The 21,080-nt window shown below is 42.0% G+C and overlaps 2 protein-coding genes and 1 long non-coding RNA gene across 7 annotated transcripts in view; 2 read left to right on the top strand and 1 right to left on the bottom strand.

Annotated features, from left to right (window-relative positions):
• N4BP2L1 (NEDD4 binding protein 2 like 1) overlaps positions 1-21,080 on the top strand; it is a 29,172-nt gene that overhangs the window by 1,440 nt on the left and 6,652 nt on the right. The window contains exons 2-5 of one of the 3 annotated variants that reach the window (XM_083810420.1): positions 6,298-6,422; positions 7,244-7,332; positions 8,657-8,733; positions 10,878-13,824. In XM_083810420.1, the coding sequence (XP_083666546.1) occupies positions 6,298-6,422; positions 7,244-7,332; positions 8,657-8,733; positions 10,878-11,013 (427 nt within the window). In that variant the 3' untranslated portion in view covers positions 11,014-13,824. Of the gene's footprint in view, positions 1-6,297; positions 6,423-7,243; positions 7,333-8,656; positions 8,734-10,877; positions 13,825-21,080 lie in introns of those variants that run through there. The other 2 variants (XM_083810418.1, XM_083810419.1) reach the window with 2 other exon arrangements.
• On the top strand, positions 498-6,291 carry LOC310886193. 2 transcript variants are annotated; one of them, XR_014575240.1, is made up of 3 exons: positions 498-4,414; positions 4,572-4,869; positions 5,370-6,291. It is a non-coding gene; the product is annotated as an uncharacterized lncRNA (long non-coding RNA). The 2 variants fall into 2 exon arrangements; XR_014575241.1 differs by having other exon boundaries at positions 5,434-6,291.
• Positions 13,738-21,080, bottom strand: part of BRCA2 (BRCA2 DNA repair associated) — a 38,282-nt gene continuing 30,939 nt past the window's right edge. For both annotated transcript variants that reach the window (XM_083810233.1, XM_083810232.1), the window contains exons 20-27: positions 20,437-20,581; positions 19,145-19,266; positions 18,131-18,332; positions 17,781-17,947; positions 17,563-17,698; positions 16,642-16,898; positions 15,767-15,919; positions 13,738-14,472 (exon numbers count right to left, since the gene is read on the bottom strand). In XM_083810233.1, coding sequence (XP_083666359.1) covers positions 13,834-14,472; positions 15,767-15,919; positions 16,642-16,898; positions 17,563-17,698; positions 17,781-17,947; positions 18,131-18,332; positions 19,145-19,266; positions 20,437-20,581 — 1,821 coding nt within the window. In that variant the 3' untranslated portion in view covers positions 13,738-13,833. The remainder of the gene's footprint in view (positions 14,473-15,766; positions 15,920-16,641; positions 16,899-17,562; positions 17,699-17,780; positions 17,948-18,130; positions 18,333-19,144; positions 19,267-20,436; positions 20,582-21,080) is intronic.

The raw sequence follows: 21,080 nt of genomic DNA on the forward strand, positions 1-21,080 counted from the left end.
AAAGATGAACGTTCACCGTGGGTTTCCTCCCGGTGAGGAGAGCGTGCCAGAATGAACGGAGGGATTTGGGGGACGTATCCTCAGCCAATGCAAATAACTTGCCTCTCTTTTTCAGGTCAAAACGCAAGTTTAATTATTAATGATGGATTTACAAAATAAATCGTAAACATTGTTTTAGGCCCGCGTAAGGGGAATGCTTGAAGAACTTGTTCGGCATCTAGCCCCTGCTGATTGTATCATGAACGCTACATGGCTCAAAGGGCAGCTGCGAGAACTGCCTTTAGCACCTCTCCGTTAGCTCTCTCAGATTATGAAAGGACTGTGCCAAGAAACTCTGAGATTTGCTGTTTCCACGTCCCACACTGTGTATCTTTTGGTGTTGGCAACTGTAATGTGCTAGGCAAGAATATGTTTGTAGAGAATTGGTACAACAAGCACAGTGTGAGATCCAATTGGTGAGGAAAGGTGAGACTTACTTTAAAAATTTGCAGGTAAGCTAATTTTACTCATTCAAATTCATTCTCGCTGACGTTTTTCACTCAAAATATCACACTCAAATATTTGCAACCATCAGGGTACATGTGCACAGGTGGTGTGGACAAAATCAGCAAGGACAAGGTCCTTCAGCAGCCCCATTTTTGCTTTTTCTTCTAGGTTCCTCTTGGTTGGTGGTGACAACGCGGGTTTTTTTTATGTCCTCTAGCAGTTACCGTGTTGCCATTTTTTTTTGCCTCCGAGTTTTGCTTACATCATGCTCCATGAATCTTAGGCAAGATTTTTGGCTGTTATTTTTGCTTTCCCACTTTGGGTGCCTTTACAGCTACAGCTCTCTGCCTGTTGGAAGGAGGAGGGTGGCGGCAGGCTGGCAGGACCCACTGGCCATCCTCCTTCTCTCCTGTCTCCTAGTGGCAAGTCATTGTTCTGTATCGGTGTGTGCGTGACGAGCACGTTTCCCAGTTTCATAGCTGTTAACTGTGCTCTTGGTTATCAGTATATGCCGTTGTTTTAACCTTCGCTCTGTTGTTTCTTCTGGTGCTTTAACACGTCTCCGTTCATTCATTATTCATGTCAGCTACTATTTCTGTTGCAAGCTGTATGCCTTTACTGCGCTCAGAAATGTCATGAACCGTGAATGTTATCACCAGTGATACTGCAGCTCGCTGATAGAGCATCCCCTTGTCGGTTTGTTGCACCAGACTATTGTCCAGGAGCGAGCTGGGGCTTAGGGCTTGATTCCCTGGCCTTTCAGTGTCACCTGGCACTGTTTGGGTACCGCTTTGTAAGATATAATTACAGCATCTTTGTTAAAACTGTTTCCCCATCCAAGTTGCTCAGAGCAGCGGGAATGACATTGGGACAGTTCGGTTCTGGTCTGGTTTTCGGTTCCTGGTAAAGACAGTGAAGGAGCCACCTGAATTTAACAGTCAGGGCAGAAGGAGGATTTAGTCTGCTCACTGCCAGCGTCCAAACTTTTCCAATTACTTCACTGTTAAGGACACACATCCCTGAACCACCTATTTATTAGGTGATCCTAACTGGTTCCCTCTAACCATTTGCCATACATCACCAGCAGGGTAGGAGAAGAAGGGAGTTAGGAGTTACATCTCCAATAGCCTCCAGCAGATCTGAATAACATCCTCCACCTGAATATGCTCCCTCTCAACTCTACAGTGCATATTTTATGATCAAACAGAGGCAACTCCTAAGAAAACAGGTATCTGAGGTGCAGTAGTGGGTATAGCTTGCCAAAACATCTCCAAAAATCAAGTGAGCAACGTGCAAGCTCATATCTGCTTCCACAATAGACTTTGTTTGTGGTGGAAACGCACAACTCAGCATAACATGTAACCTATTTAACAGTTTTGCTCAAGCACTAGGCTGGGCATGATCAAATATGTAACTCGTCGGCCACTGCTGTTGATTTACCACTTGAAATAGGATTGTTTTTGTGCTCCCTTATGAAGCATAGCGTGAACAGTCATCCAGAACAGGTGACAAAGAAACGAAAAATACATTGGCACCGAGGAATCGGTGCTTGGCATAAGCTTTGTGTTCTCCAGTTCTCTCTGCTGCATTTGTCTGGTTCCTCCCTGCACTCCAGTCCCTTCTCCAGCCCTGCCATCGGTGAGATCCCGAATCAGCCCGTCCCTTGTCGCCAGGATCTCAACCCTACGGGAGAATTGCAGCACAGTTTGCGGACTTTGCCTCTTAGCTCTGCAGCTCCTGCTTCCAGATGGTAACACACTGTCAACATTTACCTGTGTATACGACATGCTCGTGCTTCAGGTCCTTCTGAATGCTCATATTGACCGCCGCACGCAGCCTGCTGCCGTACAGCACAGCTGCTGCTCGCGTCCCGCCGGCGAGACGTGGAGGCACTGCCGTGGTGCCTGGCAGCCCCGCGCCGGGTCAGAGTCCTCAGGGCACTCACTGCAAGTTACCAAAGCACTGCAGGCAGCTGATAGCGCTGTGCCTGTGCTCTGGTTCTCATTTTTCTCATTTTCTGCTGAAACTGAATGCTGAAAAGCCACAGGAAGGCTTTTTGTTAGCGACCAGAACAAGTGGCTGTATGCGGTGCTAGCACATAAACGTTAGGATCTGCGTTATGTTGGAAGGAGGTTGTATCTTGAGACTCTACCAGGCCTGAGATCTGCCTGGCACACAGTTCTGTTAGTTTTTACGAATGCTGAAAACTCTCCTTCCAATCTTTTTGCCAGACTGAATATCAGACATCCATTCACTTCCGGAGTTTCTGATGGAAAAACGTGACAGCCTATGAAATGCAGTCAGGGCCTTTTTTTTTTCTCCAGTGACATTATTAGTGAAGGTGGGGACTTCCCTCAAGTCCTATCCTTGTATCCAGCTAGTTGAAATCCTGGCTAGTAATTTTGTTGTCTGTGAGGATGAAATATATACGGTTAAAATCGGAATCGATTGTTTAAAAGCACTGAAGATGCTATTAATAAAAAGGGGACTTCAAAAACTGTATAAATCATGGGAGCAGGTCCTCAAATGGATAACTTAGAAGGCTTCAAAACCCCTCTCTGTGAGCTCGTACACTTGTATTTTCAACAGAAATGCTCTTTTTTAGTCATTGCAACCATGGTAAACCTGAGCAGGGTGAAGAGCAGGTGAGTGCACTGAGAGCCCACGCTGGTCAGAGGCGTCCCTGCAGCTGATGCTGGAGTTGGCGACGACGCTGGAGCCTCTGCACACACTGAGGGCTCCCGGAGGGTGTGAGCAGTCCCCGGGCCCTGCCAGCAGTTCGCTGCTTCTGTGCCATAAGCATCTGAAAGCTTTTTTTTTCCCCAACTGCATCGGTCTGAGGAGGTACTTCACCTAGCTTGGAAATCTGCTTCCCCCTGGGAAGGGGAAAGAAAGGGAGGAGAGCAGGTTTGTGTCTGTGACAGAGCATAGTGTAACTGCTGCAAGGCAGCTGAGATATGGAGCAATTAAATATCGTGTAGGCAAATTAATACTGAACTTTTGACAGATACTGTTTATCACAATGCAGTGCTTAAAGTTCAGTGGCTTTTCTTCAGTGCAGACTTAGCTTGTAAGTACCCTTTGACCTTGCAAAGAGATTTCTGTTTTCTTTTCGTCCTTAGTATGGCTTACGCTTACTGATCTAACTGCAATGGGTGCTGCTCGGAATTTATTAATAAATAACACTGGGCACAAGTCCTCCCATTTTGTGTATTTAGCTCCAATACAAGCATTAACATTGCACAGAGTGGTCAGGAGTCTAATGGGGTAATGTAAAGCCTTTAATGTACATCAACTTCTGGTCCTATGTAGATGTCAATGGCTAGAGTCTCAAGCAAAATATCAAAGTGTCTTGGGAGCAAATGAATTTTTTTTTTTCTTTGCAAGTGAAATTAAAAGGGACAGAACAAACAGAACGGGACAAGATGGCAGGAAACAACTGTAAGCTTTGGAGTCAGTTCGGTTGTTGTAGAAAACCAAGTGTTAAAGACAGCAAAACAAGCTTAATGTTTTGTTAAGTTGCTATTAGTACGATTTTATTTGTTTAGTATGAGTATAGTAAACGTGCCAGTAATCCATAGCTCTGAACACATTTTGTGCCGTATTTTTCCTCCTTTGAATTACCAGTTTTATCTACTTTATTACCAGGGATATGAAGATAGTAAACTGAATTTACAGGTAATCACACACTGCTTAAGTTGCTTACATATCAGAGCTCTCTTTTAGCATTTAAAATGCTAAGAAGTGTTTTAAAAATTTGCGCTGTGATAATATTTTGAAAGGAAATACCAAAGAAGAAAACCGTATTGAGATCTTTTATTAATACGTACAGTTTTATGTGCATCTTAATAGGTAAAGGGACAACATATTTTAGCACAGTCAGCTTTCTAGAGAAGAGATTGTCATGCAGATGGATGAAACAGGAAAGGTAAGGTACTGAATTACCCAGAGCTAAATTTATCAGTGTATCAGCGTGAGAGCAAACAGATAAGCATTAGGTGCTCACATGCTCTTCGCGATAAGAAGTATTTGCATGGGATCAAAATTAAATTTTTTTTTAAACATTTTTGTATCTTTTTGTCCAGCAGTAATTAGGTGAATAAAACATCTCCTCCGAGCTAGAAGGTAACTACGTGCAGCTGCTAAGCAGTATGTAATTCAGGGGCTGCAGCATGGCGCTGTGAGGTTGGCCTTGGCCGGTCAGTCAGCAGCGAGTCTCCGCTCCCTGTGGCAGTGGCTACCCCAAAATAATACGAATTAATCAGCAGACGATGGAAATTACAGTGCAGGTGAAACAAGTCAGAAGTCGGCCTTTGTTCAAGGAAAAGCAAAGTGCAATCCGAGCGAAGAATTGCTGCTGGCAGGCAGGTTAGGATGAAATTGGTAAGTAAATGGCTGGAGCAGAGCTCGAGATGACAGAATTAAGCCTTTTCTGTCTGCCTGTCTGGTTTTTTGCCGATAACCTAGCGGGACCTTTTCCCCTGCTGTTGCTCAATTAGATAAGGCATTGAGAAATTGTTGTTTTGTAGCTTATGGGGATGGAAGAGCAGTGTTTTATTGAGGACGCTGAAATGAGTCACAGGCTGAAGACCATGTGTGGCATGAGATAGCAGGGCAGCGACATTCATGTCTGAGAGTCACAAGGTTTCTGGACTGGCCTTACTTTCTTCTCTCTTGGCTTTTGGGGCCCTGAGGAGATAAGAGAGCAGCGAGATGATGCCGTGGGCTCTCCCTGGCTTCTTGCAGAGATTCCCTCCTTCCCTCTTCTTCCCAACACTGCCTTGACTGACAAACTAAACAGTTCAGCCTGTAGACACAAATAGGATGAAAACACAAACAGAAACCCAGTTTTGCATTAAGATTTTTTTTTAATGTTCTCTGAGGACTAATTTGCAGGAAGGATCCTTCAAATTCAAGCAACTGCATCAGGGCATTTTCATTCCCTAGAGCCAGCCGCTGCCTGAAAGGCACCCGGTCAGCTTGCAGCAGGACGCTGCCAGATCTCATCCCAGCTGTGAGTGGGCATCACTGTGGGACACGCGTCAACGTGAAGAGAAGGGGGTTGCCCTTGGCTGTTGACCACAGGGGACCTACGTCCTTTATGGATATGCTGCATCTGGGGCTGCCAAGCCAGGCTATGCAAATCTGTCTACAAAACATTAAAAAATGGAAGTCAAAGAAAAATGATTCAACTCGACAAGAAGAGGGCAAAGTAAAACAGGGACAAGTGAGAAGCAGAAAGAACCATAAAATAATAGGAAATGTTGACTAATCCCTCTCATACTTGCTTGTACATTAAAAAAATGAGCTACATGCTTTACAGACAAAAAAAGAAGAAGAACAAAGAACAAGACAAAGCTGATAATACAGACCATCCTTACTAAATGATAAACCATTCCTCCTTGTTATCTTCAAAAATCTCTCTGTAGTGAAACTCCCATAATGGAGTTGCCTTTTGAGACTCACTTCCATGGGATTAGCAGTATTTTTTAAAATGTATGTTCATACCTTCTCAAATAACTCAGAAAATTGAATTTATTAATATGATTAAAGACTCCTGTTGGCAGTCCATTGTAGATCTCTCTGCTGAATTAAAGAAATCAAACATGCCTTTAAGCTCCATTCCTTTCCTCCTGCATGCCCACCTACTGATTACATTATTTTCAGATCTCTTTAATCTGGGATTTTCAAAACGAAGGACTGTGCAAATTTGCAGAGCATTCATACTGCTCTTGATGCAATGTTCTTTGTTAAAGGCATGTGTTTGCATATACTAATCCTTCTTTCATTGTGTTGTGTTTTTTTTTCCAGACAAATGAAATATGACTATCCCAGTGCTGTAGTTCTTAGTACTGATGACTTCTTTACTAGAAATGGTGTATACGTGTTTGAGCCTGACTTCCTAGAGGATGCACACAAATGGAACCAAAAGAGAGGTGACTGAAATTGATCCAGTCTTTTGTCGGCATAGTTTCGCTTTTCAGTATGTCTTTAAATTGAGCCCCCAGATAAAAATATCTCAAAGTAGTGTCACGCACTGAAGTTCATGGTGAACCGGTTAAAAAGTATTTGCCACTTCTGTTTTTATTTTGTAGCACTAAAGAGAGGAATTTAAAATGAATAAATGTTGGTGATAGATACTATTTTTGAAAGTAAAACTGTGACTATTAGTAGCCCTGCTGAAGCTTGATTGACAGCAGGTGGCATGCAAATACCAGCACTGCAGCTGCTCAGCACAGCTGTATGCCTGGCATTGTGCACACTACAACTCCTTAGGTGTCTGTCCTGACCTAGAAGCGGGTGTCGGTGAGGAATTAGTGATAGGCAGGAGGAAAACTTCCAAACTTCCATAGTTTAAGAATGAAATGACCTTCGTGTCTGAGAGAAGAATGTCACACATATTTGAGGCTGTGCTCTGAACTCACTTAGAGCATTGGCAAACGTACCTTGAGATCATAAAACAGACATCTTTAGCAAATAATAGTGACTCATACTTGCTGTAATTACCTAAATATGTCTAAATGTGTTCTACACGGGTTTCAGATCTTGCTACTGAGCACAGCCACCAGCTGCATCACCTGCAGGAAACACCTGCTGGGTGCTGACCTCTGTGTTTGGGTGGTAGCTACAAACCCAAGTCTGGCGGGGAGCCACGCGTGCTAGGAGTGGGCAAGGAAAGGACACTTCTAGGCTAGAAAGACCTGGCTCAGTCTGTTACTTAATACGTTTTAGCTTTACTTAATGTGTTACATTACAGCACGCAAAGCAATGAAGAATGGGAAAAGCCCGGTTATTATTGATAACACCAACATCCATGCTTGGGAAATGAAGCCGTATGTGATGATGGTAGGGAAAGCTATGATTTATTGCTTTTACATGCTCAGCTGTGACATTTCAGAGGTGCTCTGACTGAAACAATTCTTAACAAGGCTAAAAATAATTACTTCCATTTTCCCTCAGTCCTCTAATTATAGTTAATAATTTATATTGGGAAGACATAGGGAAAAAGGTGCCTATGCACTTATTTTATCTAGCCAGCTATATACCTCAGTGAAGGCAAAATTACTGAAAAGATTAACAGTCTTTGAACTTGCCCTGTAGCTTCTTGGCAATCAGACAATCCTCAACAGTGACATGAGTATGACAGTTTCCAAACTGTTGAATCTGAAACTGACCAAATATAAGAGTTTCCAAAGCTGACAAACATATCCCGATATGACTCAAAATTTTAGTTTATGACTTGTGAAAAATACACCCGAAAGAGTCTTGGAAGGTGCATTGGAATCTCTTTTTATCAGTGCTGGCAGACATAGCATTTGTTGCCAATATCTTTAGTACAGTTTCATAGTATGGCCTGCCTGATAACATTATACTCATGCTTATGCACAGCTATAAGTTCTTGGGTTCCGATCATGTTAGTTAAGAAATTTGGGTCTAGGTATTGCTTTTATGGGAGCTCAGAAGAGGCAAGAATTAATAGTGGTGCTGGAAACCCTGGACATGTTACTGCGCTAGAGGAAGTTGTGAATGCTTGAGGGTGACTGTGAAACAAGTGAGGGATCACAGCTAGAGGTGTACAAGATGTAAAAAGATCAAGTCCCCTGCCTCCTTTCTGCTGTTATATCATGTCTGCAGGAGGCAATGTTCCCCCCTCCAAATCAAAACCCCAAAAGCAATCAATAAATGTTAGCCATATATGTATGTGTGTATATATATGTACATACACACATATACATGTAAATGTACATATATATGTAGATACAAATATGTTGCTTTACCGTGAAAAAATCAAGACCTGTAGACTGAGTGACTGGAAATAGCACAACGCTCCCAGAAGCTCTAGGTTGGCACAGCCAACCTGTGGCTCTTGAACCTTCTGTGACTGCCAGAGAGCTCCCGCGGCAGAGCACCATCGCCGTGGGGAGCAGGGTGCTGGGGGAATGCCGAGGCAGGGTTTGCTGGGAGACCCAAATCATTTGATGTAAGGGGAATGGACTAGCAGGGAGTCAGACCGACACCGTGGTGGGAGTCATGGTGAGCTTCTTCCTTCTGGCTCCTGGAGATGCGTGATACATCTCTTAACCCAACAAAAATCTCAGGGGGGGTGGAAGATTGGCTACTCCTGGGTTCGGTGGCCATAAATCTAAAACTTGTGTGTGTACTTCTTCAGGCACGTGAAAATAGCTACGAAGTTATATTCCGAGAACCAGATACACCCTGGAAGTTCAATGTTCACGAACTGACAAGGTACATCTTTTTCTCTTTGACACAGCAGACAGCTTCTCACTTTCCTCTTCATACACCCGAAAATGTAACCTGGCAAATGACAACAGAAGGGCTGTTGTGGAAAGTTTCTGTTACTCAGTGTCCAGTCTGTAGCAAATTCAGCCTCCAAAGAGCTGAAGTGAGTCAGCCAATAGGAAAAGCTACCTACCTGAAGCGAGTACGTGTACCGCAAGCCTGTTGCAGCAGGTGCCCCAGTTTTCATTTTGTATTTTGAGCAGCACTCTCTATGTTTGGACACAAGACACCTCTAAGCACCACAGAAAATATTCAGACTTACGTTCCTAAAAAAATATAACCATAATAAATATTGTCTAGCTGTAGCATGGTGGGATGCTACTGTAATCATGCTCAAGAAATGAGGTTATAGAGGAGCTCTCTAAAGGTCTTAACACATGCAGAAGGGATACAATGAATATATCAACTCAGCATAATGTGGTAGGATACAGACGCAGGCAAACATGTCTGACTAGTGGGTGCAGGGTTAATGGTTTCATTACTGCAAAATGCAGGCTAATCTCCTAGCCTTTAACCAAGCAGCTGTAAAGTACATTGCAATGCAGAGTGCACACCCACCTCCTGGATCCAGAAGCTACCATGCTAACTTGTTACCACAATGGAGTAGGGCATGCGTACTTCATTCAGACTGATCCATTTCTGCTTTGCACCAGCTAGGAACTCTAGTCAGGAATCAGCATCGTTCCTTCCGGGCACGACAAATGGCAAAGAGGCTCCTGGCCCAGAGCTTCACCAGAATCAGTTTCACCAGCACCAGCCAGGAGTGGTTTGTAGGGCAGAAACAGATCTAACTAGTAGTCGTTAATTATAGGCCGAGCTAATTGGTAACTTGTATTTTTTTTTTTTTAGTAATTATTTGAAACAAGTCAGCTTTTGCAGTAGCCTGCCAGGACTGTAAGGCTAACTCAAACACCTGCAGTTTGGGGCAGCGTTTTGGCAGACGATTCAGGGACATCTGATAGTTGCTTCCAGTACCTCCAGCGCTGGCTGCAGGTTTCTTGATAGCAGATAAATATCCTAGCATTACCCTAGGCTCTCTAGGTACCTAAACCTTTAGTCCCCCAAGCTACTGTGAGCAGTGTACATCTCCCATAAGACGACAGGTAGCTCTTGCCAGAGCTCTGTTTTTGCATCCTGTACACCCCCTGTAAGGCACAGGATGTCAGTCTTGAAGTACATCACCATTCCCAGCTGCTTGGGCAGAAAAAAGGAAGGAGCAGGGGCTGGTTTGTTCTGATCAATTCTGGTTCTGCATCGTCTTTGCAGTCGTGCTGGTTGCTGACCCCCCTGGTGCATGCTGTCCACGCGTAGGGCACTGGCTGCTGGTGGTTCTCATGCCCATGACAAGTGGGCTGCTGCAGCTGGAAACCTGCTGCATTGCTTTCACCTTAGTTTCAACAGAGGAAAAAAAAAACATTTCGAGCACTCCAGGACTTGCGTACAGCAAGACTTTAAAAATATAGCTGCAAGACAAAGACACAGTAGATCACTAACAGGGCATTGTAGAGCTAAATGGTAAATATAAGGCTAGTCAGAGCTCACAAACTCACAGAGACACAGAAGTACCTGGCGGTCTTTGGAAAGACTGTTTCTGGTTTGTCCAGAAAGCCCTGCATGTTTGAGCATACTGCTCCCCTCTTCCCAGGCTTACTTTCATTTATATATTTGCCCCGGAGTCACTGTGTGTGGCCATGGATAGCTTCCATTACAAACAGTGAAGTCTTGTTTCCCTTTCCACTTCCTTCCCCTTATTTTTATTTCATAGAATCATTAAGGTTGGAAAAGGCCTCCAAGATTCTGGTCCAACCATTTCCCTACCACCAATGTCACCCACTAAACCATGTCCCTAAAATGACATGCAATGTCTCCTCTCCTCTCTACCTTGTCGTGTGTTCCTGTTGAGTCTTCCACCCCTCTGGTTTCACGTACGGAGAACAAACCTGTGTTTTACAGATGCAAAATTCCCAGCTTTTCTTCCCCACGCCTCTTGTCTCCATGCTTGCTAGAGTGTCACCAGCAGCACCATCTCCCCCATCATTTCTGCCCATTCTGCTCCAGATGAGAGATGATTTTTTTTTTTCCCCACGCAGATCTGTGCTCCTTCTAAAGCAACAGATCTGCGACCTCTACACCTGCCATTGTTTGCCTTTCTCCAGAAGTATGAACGTTCATCCCGGTGCTGACAAGCTGTTGGCTCTAAAACCCAGCAATATTCATATAACATAACATACAGGGCTTCTACCTAGCTCTTTCTTACCTGGCTGTTTCAGCACATTTGTTCAAGCTCTTCTGGACTCGCTGCCCACAAAAATGTGTGGGTTACTTTTTCCAGCAGTCACTACAATACCATTGAGAAGGAGGTGGCAGTGACCAACAGTTTAGCCAAAAAACAAAACAAAACAAAAGAACAGCTAGAAATGGCTCACCAAGCACAAGGAGCAATGTCTAGCAAACTTAAGATAACCTGTAATGTATTTTCTGCTACTGTTGACTCTACAGAAGAAATATCCATGACGTCCCTCGACAGAAGATACAACGGATGAAAGAAGAATACGAGCACAACGTTACCTTCCACAGCGTTCTCCATTCCGAACAGCCCAGCAGAGATGACAGAAGTGCCACGGGACCGAACACAGCTTATGGCCTGGGGGCCCGCTCCAGCCCCCCGCCAGCCTTCTCACACAGAAGACCTCGCCCGGCACGCACAAACACTGTGCCGTTTCGCTGAGGGGTGGAGGCCTCTGTACGTGTTTTACTTATCAGGGTATCAAAGTCTCTAGTTTTACCTTTTTTAAACAATTTTTTATTCTTGTATTTTCCTACTGCATTTCAAAACCAGACTTTTATTTCTTAAAAGTCTTTAAGTGTCGCTAGATTATGATCTCACAGCTCTTCCTGGCTGATTGCCCTCTTATCTCTGGCACAAAACTGCATGCCCTCGCCCCTCTTCCTTCACTAAAATTCATTCATGCTTATGATGACATCTATGAGCTTGTCCTTTTTTTTTTGTTTTTTGCATTGCTCTCTGTCACTGCCAGAGAGCACTGAATACTCTTAGATTCTTTTTTTTTTTCTTCTTACAGCCCATGTGTCCAATTCCTTAATTCCTTCGCCATGCACTGGTCATTTCTTGCAGTTTTGCTACGGTATAAGCTTTTCTGTCTTCCCATTCTTGTCTAGCACGACTGCTAACTTTCAGAGAGGCAAAGTCAGTCATGGAAAAGGTAGCTCTAAGAAAGCGTAGCAAGATTTGATGCTCTTCTAAATCTACACATCTTCTGCCTGCTTTTATGTTGTTCTTACCTTAGCGCTAACGGAGCCAAACAGCATCTCCAGCCTAAAGGAGGAAAACTTTAATGCTTTAAACTGTGCCTTTTATCTTGCGGAGACGTAGCAGGAGGCAGAGTTCAGTTTCCTGACGGAAAGAGCACCAGCTGTGTGCTTGCTAACTTTAAGGTGGTACTGGGCTACAGAGGCAGCTGTAAATAGCCAAAGCACAGGGCTGCTGACTACCTGAACTCAGGAGGACAAACGGTGTTGCACAAAATGACAACTTCAGAAAGGAGGGGGGAAAAAAGTGTTTGTAAGGGGAGAAAACAACTCCTTCCACCACACAGTGCAGAGAAGCCATTGACTGACGGCTGGCTGAGGAAAAGAAGCTATCCTGCAGTCGTTTCATCAATTTTATAACATCCTGCTGATAGGTCTTTGTCAGCAAGGCTCACAAAACATTATTGTAAAACTCAGCATTTGTGATGGCAATTTTCTGTAAGTAGGCACAGAACATTTGGCAGTGGCTATAGAAGAGGGCAGTAGCAAGGTATTCTGTAGTAGGAAATGAAGACGGCTCACCCAGATCATGAAGAAACACAGGTGCAGCTGCTGTTCTTCTGCCAGTCTAGCGGACAGAAGCACCAGAAGCATCAAGGAGTACGTTAGTCCCGTGCAAAAGCTAAGCTGGCTGTAGGAGTCTGTATAAAGCAGTAGGGGGGGGGGATTAATTAGTTTTTACTTTTATTTTTTGACTCAGGCTGCATGTAAAGCAGCATGATCACCATTGTAAATAATCGTTCATTAAAAGGTTTAGGGCACCTGCAGTATTGCACAAAGTTCTTAAGCGAAGCCACTGTCACCCTCTTACACTCTCCAGTCCCACTGCAGTGCCCAGCTTGGCCGCGGGAGCTGCCCTCAGTCCTGCACTCGAGCCAAGTTAGTGGCACAGGGATGCAGAAAGGTCACCAGGAGGGAGCCGCTGCCATCCTTCTTTGACACCTGAAGGGCAAGGGGGGGCTGGACAACAGCGTAACTAAACCATGGAGTGTGAGCCTGCCCAGCAGAACTGCTTCTCTTGTGCAGAAGCTCCGGTTTTGAAAATCTTCACCTGCAGAAGTTAATGAGAATGAAATCATGACTAGAAGTACTAACTCCCTCCTGGCAGAAAGAACTTGGGATGAAGTTAAGGGTCTGGCTTTCTTTCATAACATTTTGGCTTAAAGTAGTACCTCTAACTAAGAATGACCAAGGATTTATTATTACTATTTTTTTTAATCCTTTTACTATGAATCAGTCATAATTACAGCTGTTTTCTAGAACTCTTTTAGCACTGCATGGAAATTTTAAGGAAAACATTACAGAACCATGCCAGAATTACAGAGGAGTATCTCAGAATTAAACTGCTATGTTTGGTTCCAATAAAACTTAGACAATTGTTGATTTTGCTCTGTGCTACTTCTGACAAACAACTATGCTAATGCTACAGCTGGTAACAAAAGAGGTTGCTTGAGACTGAAACAAAGACCCTGCCAGAATTCAACAACACATCAGAATCAAAGTAATGGGTTATAAAACCTCCAGCCAGAGTGATGCTGGTGTATGCAACGTTTATGTGAGAAATGTATGATTATTCAACTTCAAATCATTTGTTCTGCAGATGAAATGCCCTTTCAGGAGTTTTTGTAATATAACTTTATTAAATACAATTGGGATTTAATGTACAAAGTAAAAATCATCTAAACTTGAAATATATACAATACTGTACATGTGTATCTAGTAGCATTTTCGGGATTTTCGTCTTGGCAGCATCCTGTGGGTTGATAACGAGCCCCCAAGTTCCTTTGCGTCCTTCTGAAGAGCCTCAGCTTCTTCAGAACTGCTTTTTAATAAGTTCTTTGCTTCCTCAGCTGCTCTGGAACTATGTTTGGGTGAAAGATCATCAGATAAATTAGTAGCTATTGTGCTGTTTTCATTTACACCCTCAGTCTTCTTTTCTTCTGGTAAAGTATTCATGAGTGCTTGCGTATTAATCATTGCCAGTTCTTCATCAGCAACCAGGTCATTAACGGGAACACGGACAGCTTCTCTCACTTTTCTGCTGGGGGTAACAAAACCCACATTCGGATTTGTTTCTTTTGCTGACTTGCTACGCTGTAAGCCCAAACTTCGCGGTGGCTGAAATGCCTTTTTTAAAGATGGAGAAATGGTCGAACAGATCGGTGTCAGTGGCGGAGGGACAGGTATGCAACTGAGGAAGTCCATTGCTTTTCTCTTTTTGCTGTTTTTGGGATTGTCTTCATCAGTTGCAGCAGACGAAGGGGTTTTTGCTGACCCTTGTGGGACGAGTTTCATATTCGGTGTGCTGGTTGACAAAGGCCTCAGATGCTTACTTTCCATTTTAGAAGATGAGATCTGGTTAAAAAGAGAAGTTTTATGTTGAATAGAAAATCCATGAGTAGTAGTAGCAGTAGTTGAACTTCCTGAACTACTTCCATAAAACAGGGAAAAAAATAACTGATAGAAAAATGCTCTATCATTCACAGCCAAGTTAACTTTAGTCTGGTATCTTCTGAAAGTGACTAATGTTATTTTTTCAAGTACTGGTGCGTGGTAAGTCACCATTTACACACACATTAAGACAGCACATTTACATTGCTTCTGAGAACTAAGCTAAATGTATGGGAACTTTCCTGTGCCAGCTGGTAAGAATTCAAAGCAGTCACTGCAAAAATGAGTTAATTGAGTCTTCTGCATTGGATATATCCTCAACAGGTTGTTAAATAGGGAAAAATGAAGGAAAAAGGGGTAGAATAAAAACCATGAATACATGCAAGATACCCACTACACAGCACTGCAACACATGCTCGAGAATATCTTTTATTGCTCATTTTTTTTTCAATTTGATTAATATATTTAATAAATTGATATATACCACTAAACATTCAGAACATTAGTACTGTCTCTGAAATGGGAAAGGATGCTTTACAGACTGCATTTTAGTCCTCAAGAATTGATCTGAAGTCGGTGTGTTTCCACCTCCCTCACAACTATTGGCTGGAAAAATTTTAGTTCCGATTCACTCTGTATTGCACATCAAGAACAACATGCCACCAGCAGCCTCGATGGGAAGCAGAGTACTATTTAACTCAATTTTTGGAAACAATACTATAAAAACCCAGCATTTACTAGGTGATACCTCTTCCCTTTTAAACCTACAAAATAGCGAGCAATACCTATAAAAAAAGAAGACTAGGAAATAAATTCTCTAAACAAGGGTACACATTGCAGAGTCTCCTGGAAGAAACATTTACAGATCAAGAATTTTCCTCCCAATCATATCCATATCAGGTAATCTTCACAATGGAACTGAGGAAGTAGTAAATACTTCCGTATTTCCTATAAAGGAGGACTCATTTTACACATATAAAATTCAGAATATTTAAAGTATGCCATCAAAACACAGACCAAGAGGGGAATTTTTCATATCCTGCTTGGAGGAAGGCTAGGCTAGGGAGCTCCTCCCAAGGAATAATTGTAACCCGCACAAGGAAAAAGCTTCTGATCAGCTTGCCTTGCCTACAGAGAATCTGTGGGGCAGACGAAAACAGAGACCATTTGCCACAGCCAGCAGTATAAAACCTGCTTATATCCGTACTGTATGTAAAGCCAGTATGAAAACAAGACTAATTAATTAGTAGAAGCTTACCAAGCTTTTATCTGCTGCATAGAGGCCTGAGTTACAGGAAGGAGAAAAGCATTCTGAACCACATCTTTTAGGTAAAGTGGGCGTGAGTGAGTGACTTCTTTGTAGCAAATTCATCAATTTACTTTCTGCGTCAGAGCAAAAGGAGTCCACATTCTATAAAACAGAACAGATTACAATGCAGAATAGTTGTTTTTAAAATTATGCACGTATTCTGTGCTGACAAACTAGGGTTTTGTTTTCTCATCATAATCCCACAAGAGTGTTTTTTGTTTTTTTTTTTGTTTGTTTTTTTTAAATGAAACCAACAACTTAGAAGTCCACTGCACCTTCCATGGAAAAGAAAATACACCTTCCACTTATTGTTAGCAAGAAAAAAAAAAATGTATTCAGTAAGAAGTGAGAACATATGTCCAGGACATGCTATTTAGCACAACTAGAAAGTTGACATAAAGAAAAATAAATAAAAGCATCAGGCTGATGGTTAGTATCAAATGTGTTCAAGTGAACAAGACAGTAAATTTCAACTTTAAAAAGGCTACAGTTAAACTGTCCGTGACAGATTGCCTGCTGGCAGGTGAAACAGGTTTGCTAACCAGAAAAGATTCTGTGGCACATGCTGAAGACAGGGGTGTTGAGCTGACGGGGAAAAAAAAAAAAAAAAACACAAAAAAAACCAAACAGCCAAGACATTCAATACATGATGACATGGAGAGTTCTCCAAGAAAATCACATTAACACCTTACTCCAACAAAATCCCCTCAAATTCAGCATTATCCGCATTACGTAAAATTCACTACCACTACCAGACTTTTTGGTGACAGATTGACACTGCAATAACTAAAATCCATCATTAAACTAAAAATCTAAAGGTTTACCTCTACCATACTTCTCAGTTCATTAAACTTCTCTTGAAGATAGGTTTCCTTTGGGCTGGCTGAGAACACAGAAAGATCTCCAGCCACCAGCACAGGAATTTCTGATCTGAAGTCAGACTGCCACTGAAGGTTGCTTGCAGAAATGAACGAACAGCGAACGACTATATCCTCAATAGCAAAGTGCCTGAGATCAGCCCAGATCTTTATTGCCACCAGATTATAGCTTTCATCAGATAAATAAACCATAGTAGCGAAACCTAAAAGTAAGAAAAAAGGAATCAAACCATAAACCTTTAAATAAAGGTTGATTACTGCAATTTGTGTCTATAAAAAAAGTCACGCGCATCTTGAAAAAGCTCTAATTGATAAATATAACACGGCAGCCTTGTCAGCATGCTAACAGATGTTTGATGCTTCATTCACATTCTACGCTCTCTCCCTACTGATTACAGAAAACAATTCAAAATCTGCATTCCGGCGCTTAAACATATTACTTCTATGGTGCTTTTGCTTTTCATCAGAAGATTCTCCACCTGTCTACCCATGAGCTCCAAGGGCTGGGTTCCGCTCAGCCCATGATAGTGCACGCAAAAGAGGGAGCCCACGTACATGGCAGGCACTGCTGCTGCACACACAGAGCACAGGTGTAAGAACGTACATCATGGAACAGAGCTGAAGAAAAAGCTTCTCTTGAGCTTGAATACTCAAATACTAAATTCTTGCTAGAAAATAAGACTTTTTTTCCTCTAGGAAAGCAATAATCTCCCAGCGTATCACAGTGATGGGCTATATTAGTTATTATATAACTATATACGTAATAGCTGTATATTAGCTGTTATATAACACCAAACATGGTTTTGACTTTTGAAATAAAAAAAACTTAGTGGTGATTCAATGACATGAACGTGGTCAACAACATACCTGCTTTGCTAACAGAAACTACAACTCCAACTAAATCAACTTCAGCACATGGTGGCTGAAAAGAAGGATCCAACAAACTGGTGAATTTTAGAGCCTTTCTCGGAAAGAAAATCTGCAGCAGCATCTTCTGCGAGACCTTAAAAAAAATAAACACCAACACACTCTTATACAGACTGGAACTTTTTAATGATTTATCTTTATGCAGTTAAAGTACTTACTGATAGTTGTAGATACTGAGTTTTCTTTGTTGCTGTTAATTGTATGTTAGTTGATTCTGCTCTTCCTTTGGACTGTGATGTGGACAGCTGGTAGATTCTGTACCGACTGCCTTCTTTTAACAGCGAACAAACATCTAGTAGTGGACGCCAGATGCTCAGTATCACTCCTAGTAACACCAGATAAAGATAATTAGGTGTACAACACTAATACAAAGGCTTTTTAGCAAAATAAAACCAGAAACAGTTACATGCAAGCTAGAATACTGTATGTAACCTCTTCAAATCTGCTTATTATGTTGGCCAGTTATCACGTGACGATAAAAGTTATTTATTATTTCCCAAGTACTGACCTTTATGTTTTTCTTGCTTTCTGTAGTCTACCACACATAATTTCCAAACAGTGGACACATCCCTTTTGGAACAACCATACTTTTCCTTTTCTGCAGACTCTACAGCCTTCTTGAATTCTTCCTGTATCCGAGTTTGCTTTTTATCATTCATCAGCTGCCTGTGAGCATTCAGAGCTTTTAGCTGATCTTCACTGAGATAACCCTGTAACCAAGGGAAAACATATTCAGTATCTTTTTTTTTTTTTAAAGTAATCACAAAAAAAATCCTGAAAGATCCTGACAGGATCCTTTATAGTCTCTTTCCTAAGTGTTCTTCTGTTACAGACAATTTGTTGTTCAGCTGACACACTACTAAGACTCAAAATGTTAGCACAACTGGGGACTCCAGTCTTTACTGGTACTCAGTTGTCTATGTATTACATTATATGCTGTTCTTAATAGGTAATTAGTGAGAAGCCTGCTTAAGAACACATAACCAAGGTATTTCGTACAACAGGCACGTCCTGCCAGTTTAATAAGAAAGATGTTACAAAAAAGTTCTGTAAGAAGAAAAGAAGAGTTGCGTCTCCCAGCAGGCTGCTATCTCTGAGCTGACTAATTAACACTAAAACGCATCAGGAGACAAATGACAGTAAGATCATGTAAACTCTTCAGTGAACAGCATGCAAGAAAAATGTGTCGTACTAGGTGCATTCAGTTTTCACATACACACGTCAAAACAAAGTAATAAAACCACAAATAATAATTTTTAATTGTACTATATCCTGGATTTTGTATAGCCAGAGAAAATCACTTATTCTCTTTTGCAATCTAAGATATTAATCTATTTAAACAGGACTTCATTGAAGTATTTTCCAAGTAAATCAGAATTTACTTAGCAATAAGCATACTATAGGAAATTTTAAAAGATGAGAGAAATAAATAGTAATTTTGTGGCTGATTTTAGCAGGAGGTACTAAATGAGAAATGACTCCACAAGCATTTCAAAAGTAGCCCAGTTGGCCCTACTGTTACCTCCATATAACCAGGGTCAGACGCATTCTGGATTGCTTCATAAAGTTCTGCACCATCTTGCAAATTATGGATTTGCTGTCTTGTGACTACGCGTGAACTTGGTGTTTTTCTGCTGGCGCTCTCTGTTGAAAAAAGTTCACATTATGTTGAATACAACCAATATACTTAAAAAGTGGAGGAAAAATAATTATGTAGGAAATACAATAACTTAGGACTTGCCAGAACCAAGCTACAAAACTCTTCTATATAGGGATAGATGTTTGTAGTTTTTAGGAAGATAGAAATGGAAAAAAAAGATCACTTTTACAAACTATGTTGTATTTAGTTGTAATACAACAATACTATACAAACTCTGGGGAAGGTCTTACGAGGTGGCATAGCCAGTTCTCAGCAGCAGCTCTGGGACGCACGCGAGCATGCAGTGAGCCAGGTCAGTTTTCTGAACCAACAGGAAAACAACGCTTTAAACAAGGCAATAGCTTTCTGCTGATGTAGCAAGCAATGCTCATTGCCTGCACTTAGGGAAACTCGGCAGCTTGCCACAAAACTGCACCGCTACTTGACCATGCTGTCTGTGTGCCAGGCGCTTCCTCCTCTCATACAACGGAAAAGCAAAAGTCTCAAAGATAACAAGGCCTGGGATGGCAGGTGACCACAGGAGTGTACGTGAAGAAGCCTCCTTTCCTTAGGACACCAGCTAAAAGCCAAGTGAACTTAATGACATTAAACTCTAATCCTCTCCTCAGCTCAATCATCTTTGCTGCTTGCACTTGGATGGTTTTCTTCAGCGTAGCTGACTCCACTCTACATAGACCAGTTACCAATCGAACATAAACCAACACAGTGAGGTGACTGATACGTTGAAGTTCACATCAGTGATGCTAAGAATTATAAAGCAATCTCCAATTTCAACTAGGAGTTCAGATTTCTAATAAGGGTATGGCATCAATAACAAAGAAAGGGCAAATAATAACGCATCCCAGGTTCTGACGAAGCAGTTGGCCAGCATCTCAGAGTTAGAGATCACCCCAAGAAAGACTAACAAAAAAGGAGAGGTGAGCTGGGCTGCAGATAATGACCCTATGGACATTGAACTGCGCAGGCTATTATTTGTGATGGAATCCCATCTGTTCCTGTAGAAAAATAAACGACGTCCCCCTCCCCACCCCCAAACAAAACATATCAGAGCGTGAAGGCACCTGGAATCCACGATCAGTGTGGCAAGAATCCCAGTGCCCAGAAACAAAAACGTTTCTGTGTTACTACATATTCTGAAATAATGAAATCTTTACCTTCATGCTTTTCAAATTCTGCTTGGATTTTTGCAAACAGAGCTTCCAGTTTCTTTTGTTGATCCTCTGCATGCCTGGCAGCTTCCCTTTCTTCAGCTCGGTTGTTACGAAACACATATGAGCCAGCTGATGTCTTTTCCATCCACTGAAACACAAAGATTTAAATAAACCCCAGACCTTCCATTTTTAACCTCATCCAGCTTCCCTCCAATACTCACTGTTTAAAGCATTTCTGGTTAGAAGTGAACAGGTTCATAAGTTCTTTTAGTATAACAGATCCAAGGTTAAAAAAACAATAAAACAAAACAGAGCAGTGGCTGGTGAATCTTCTCTTTAAAGATACACAGACAGAATGGAGCAGCTGTAGTCAAAACTTCTGTGATTTAACAGCTGAAGAAACCATAGCTTATAATAATAGGCATCGGTATAATTAAGAAGATAGCTGGATCCCACTTGTACATACATTTAGATACAGAACAAACTCAGTGCTCAAAAACATACCAGAACTGCATCCTACCCAATTTGTCTTTCAGCGTCGACTGGACTGTTTTAACCTGCTAGACTAGACGCTGTAAAAGACGCCCTTGAACAGTTCCAGCTTGAAGTGTTTCCATAGGATATCAGCCTTGCCCACGGCCGTGTCA

Source organism: Anser anser (genome assembly GCF_964211835.1).
Source record: "Anser anser genome assembly, chromosome: 1".
NCBI classification, from domain to species: Eukaryota; Metazoa; Chordata; class Aves; order Anseriformes; family Anatidae; genus Anser; species Anser anser.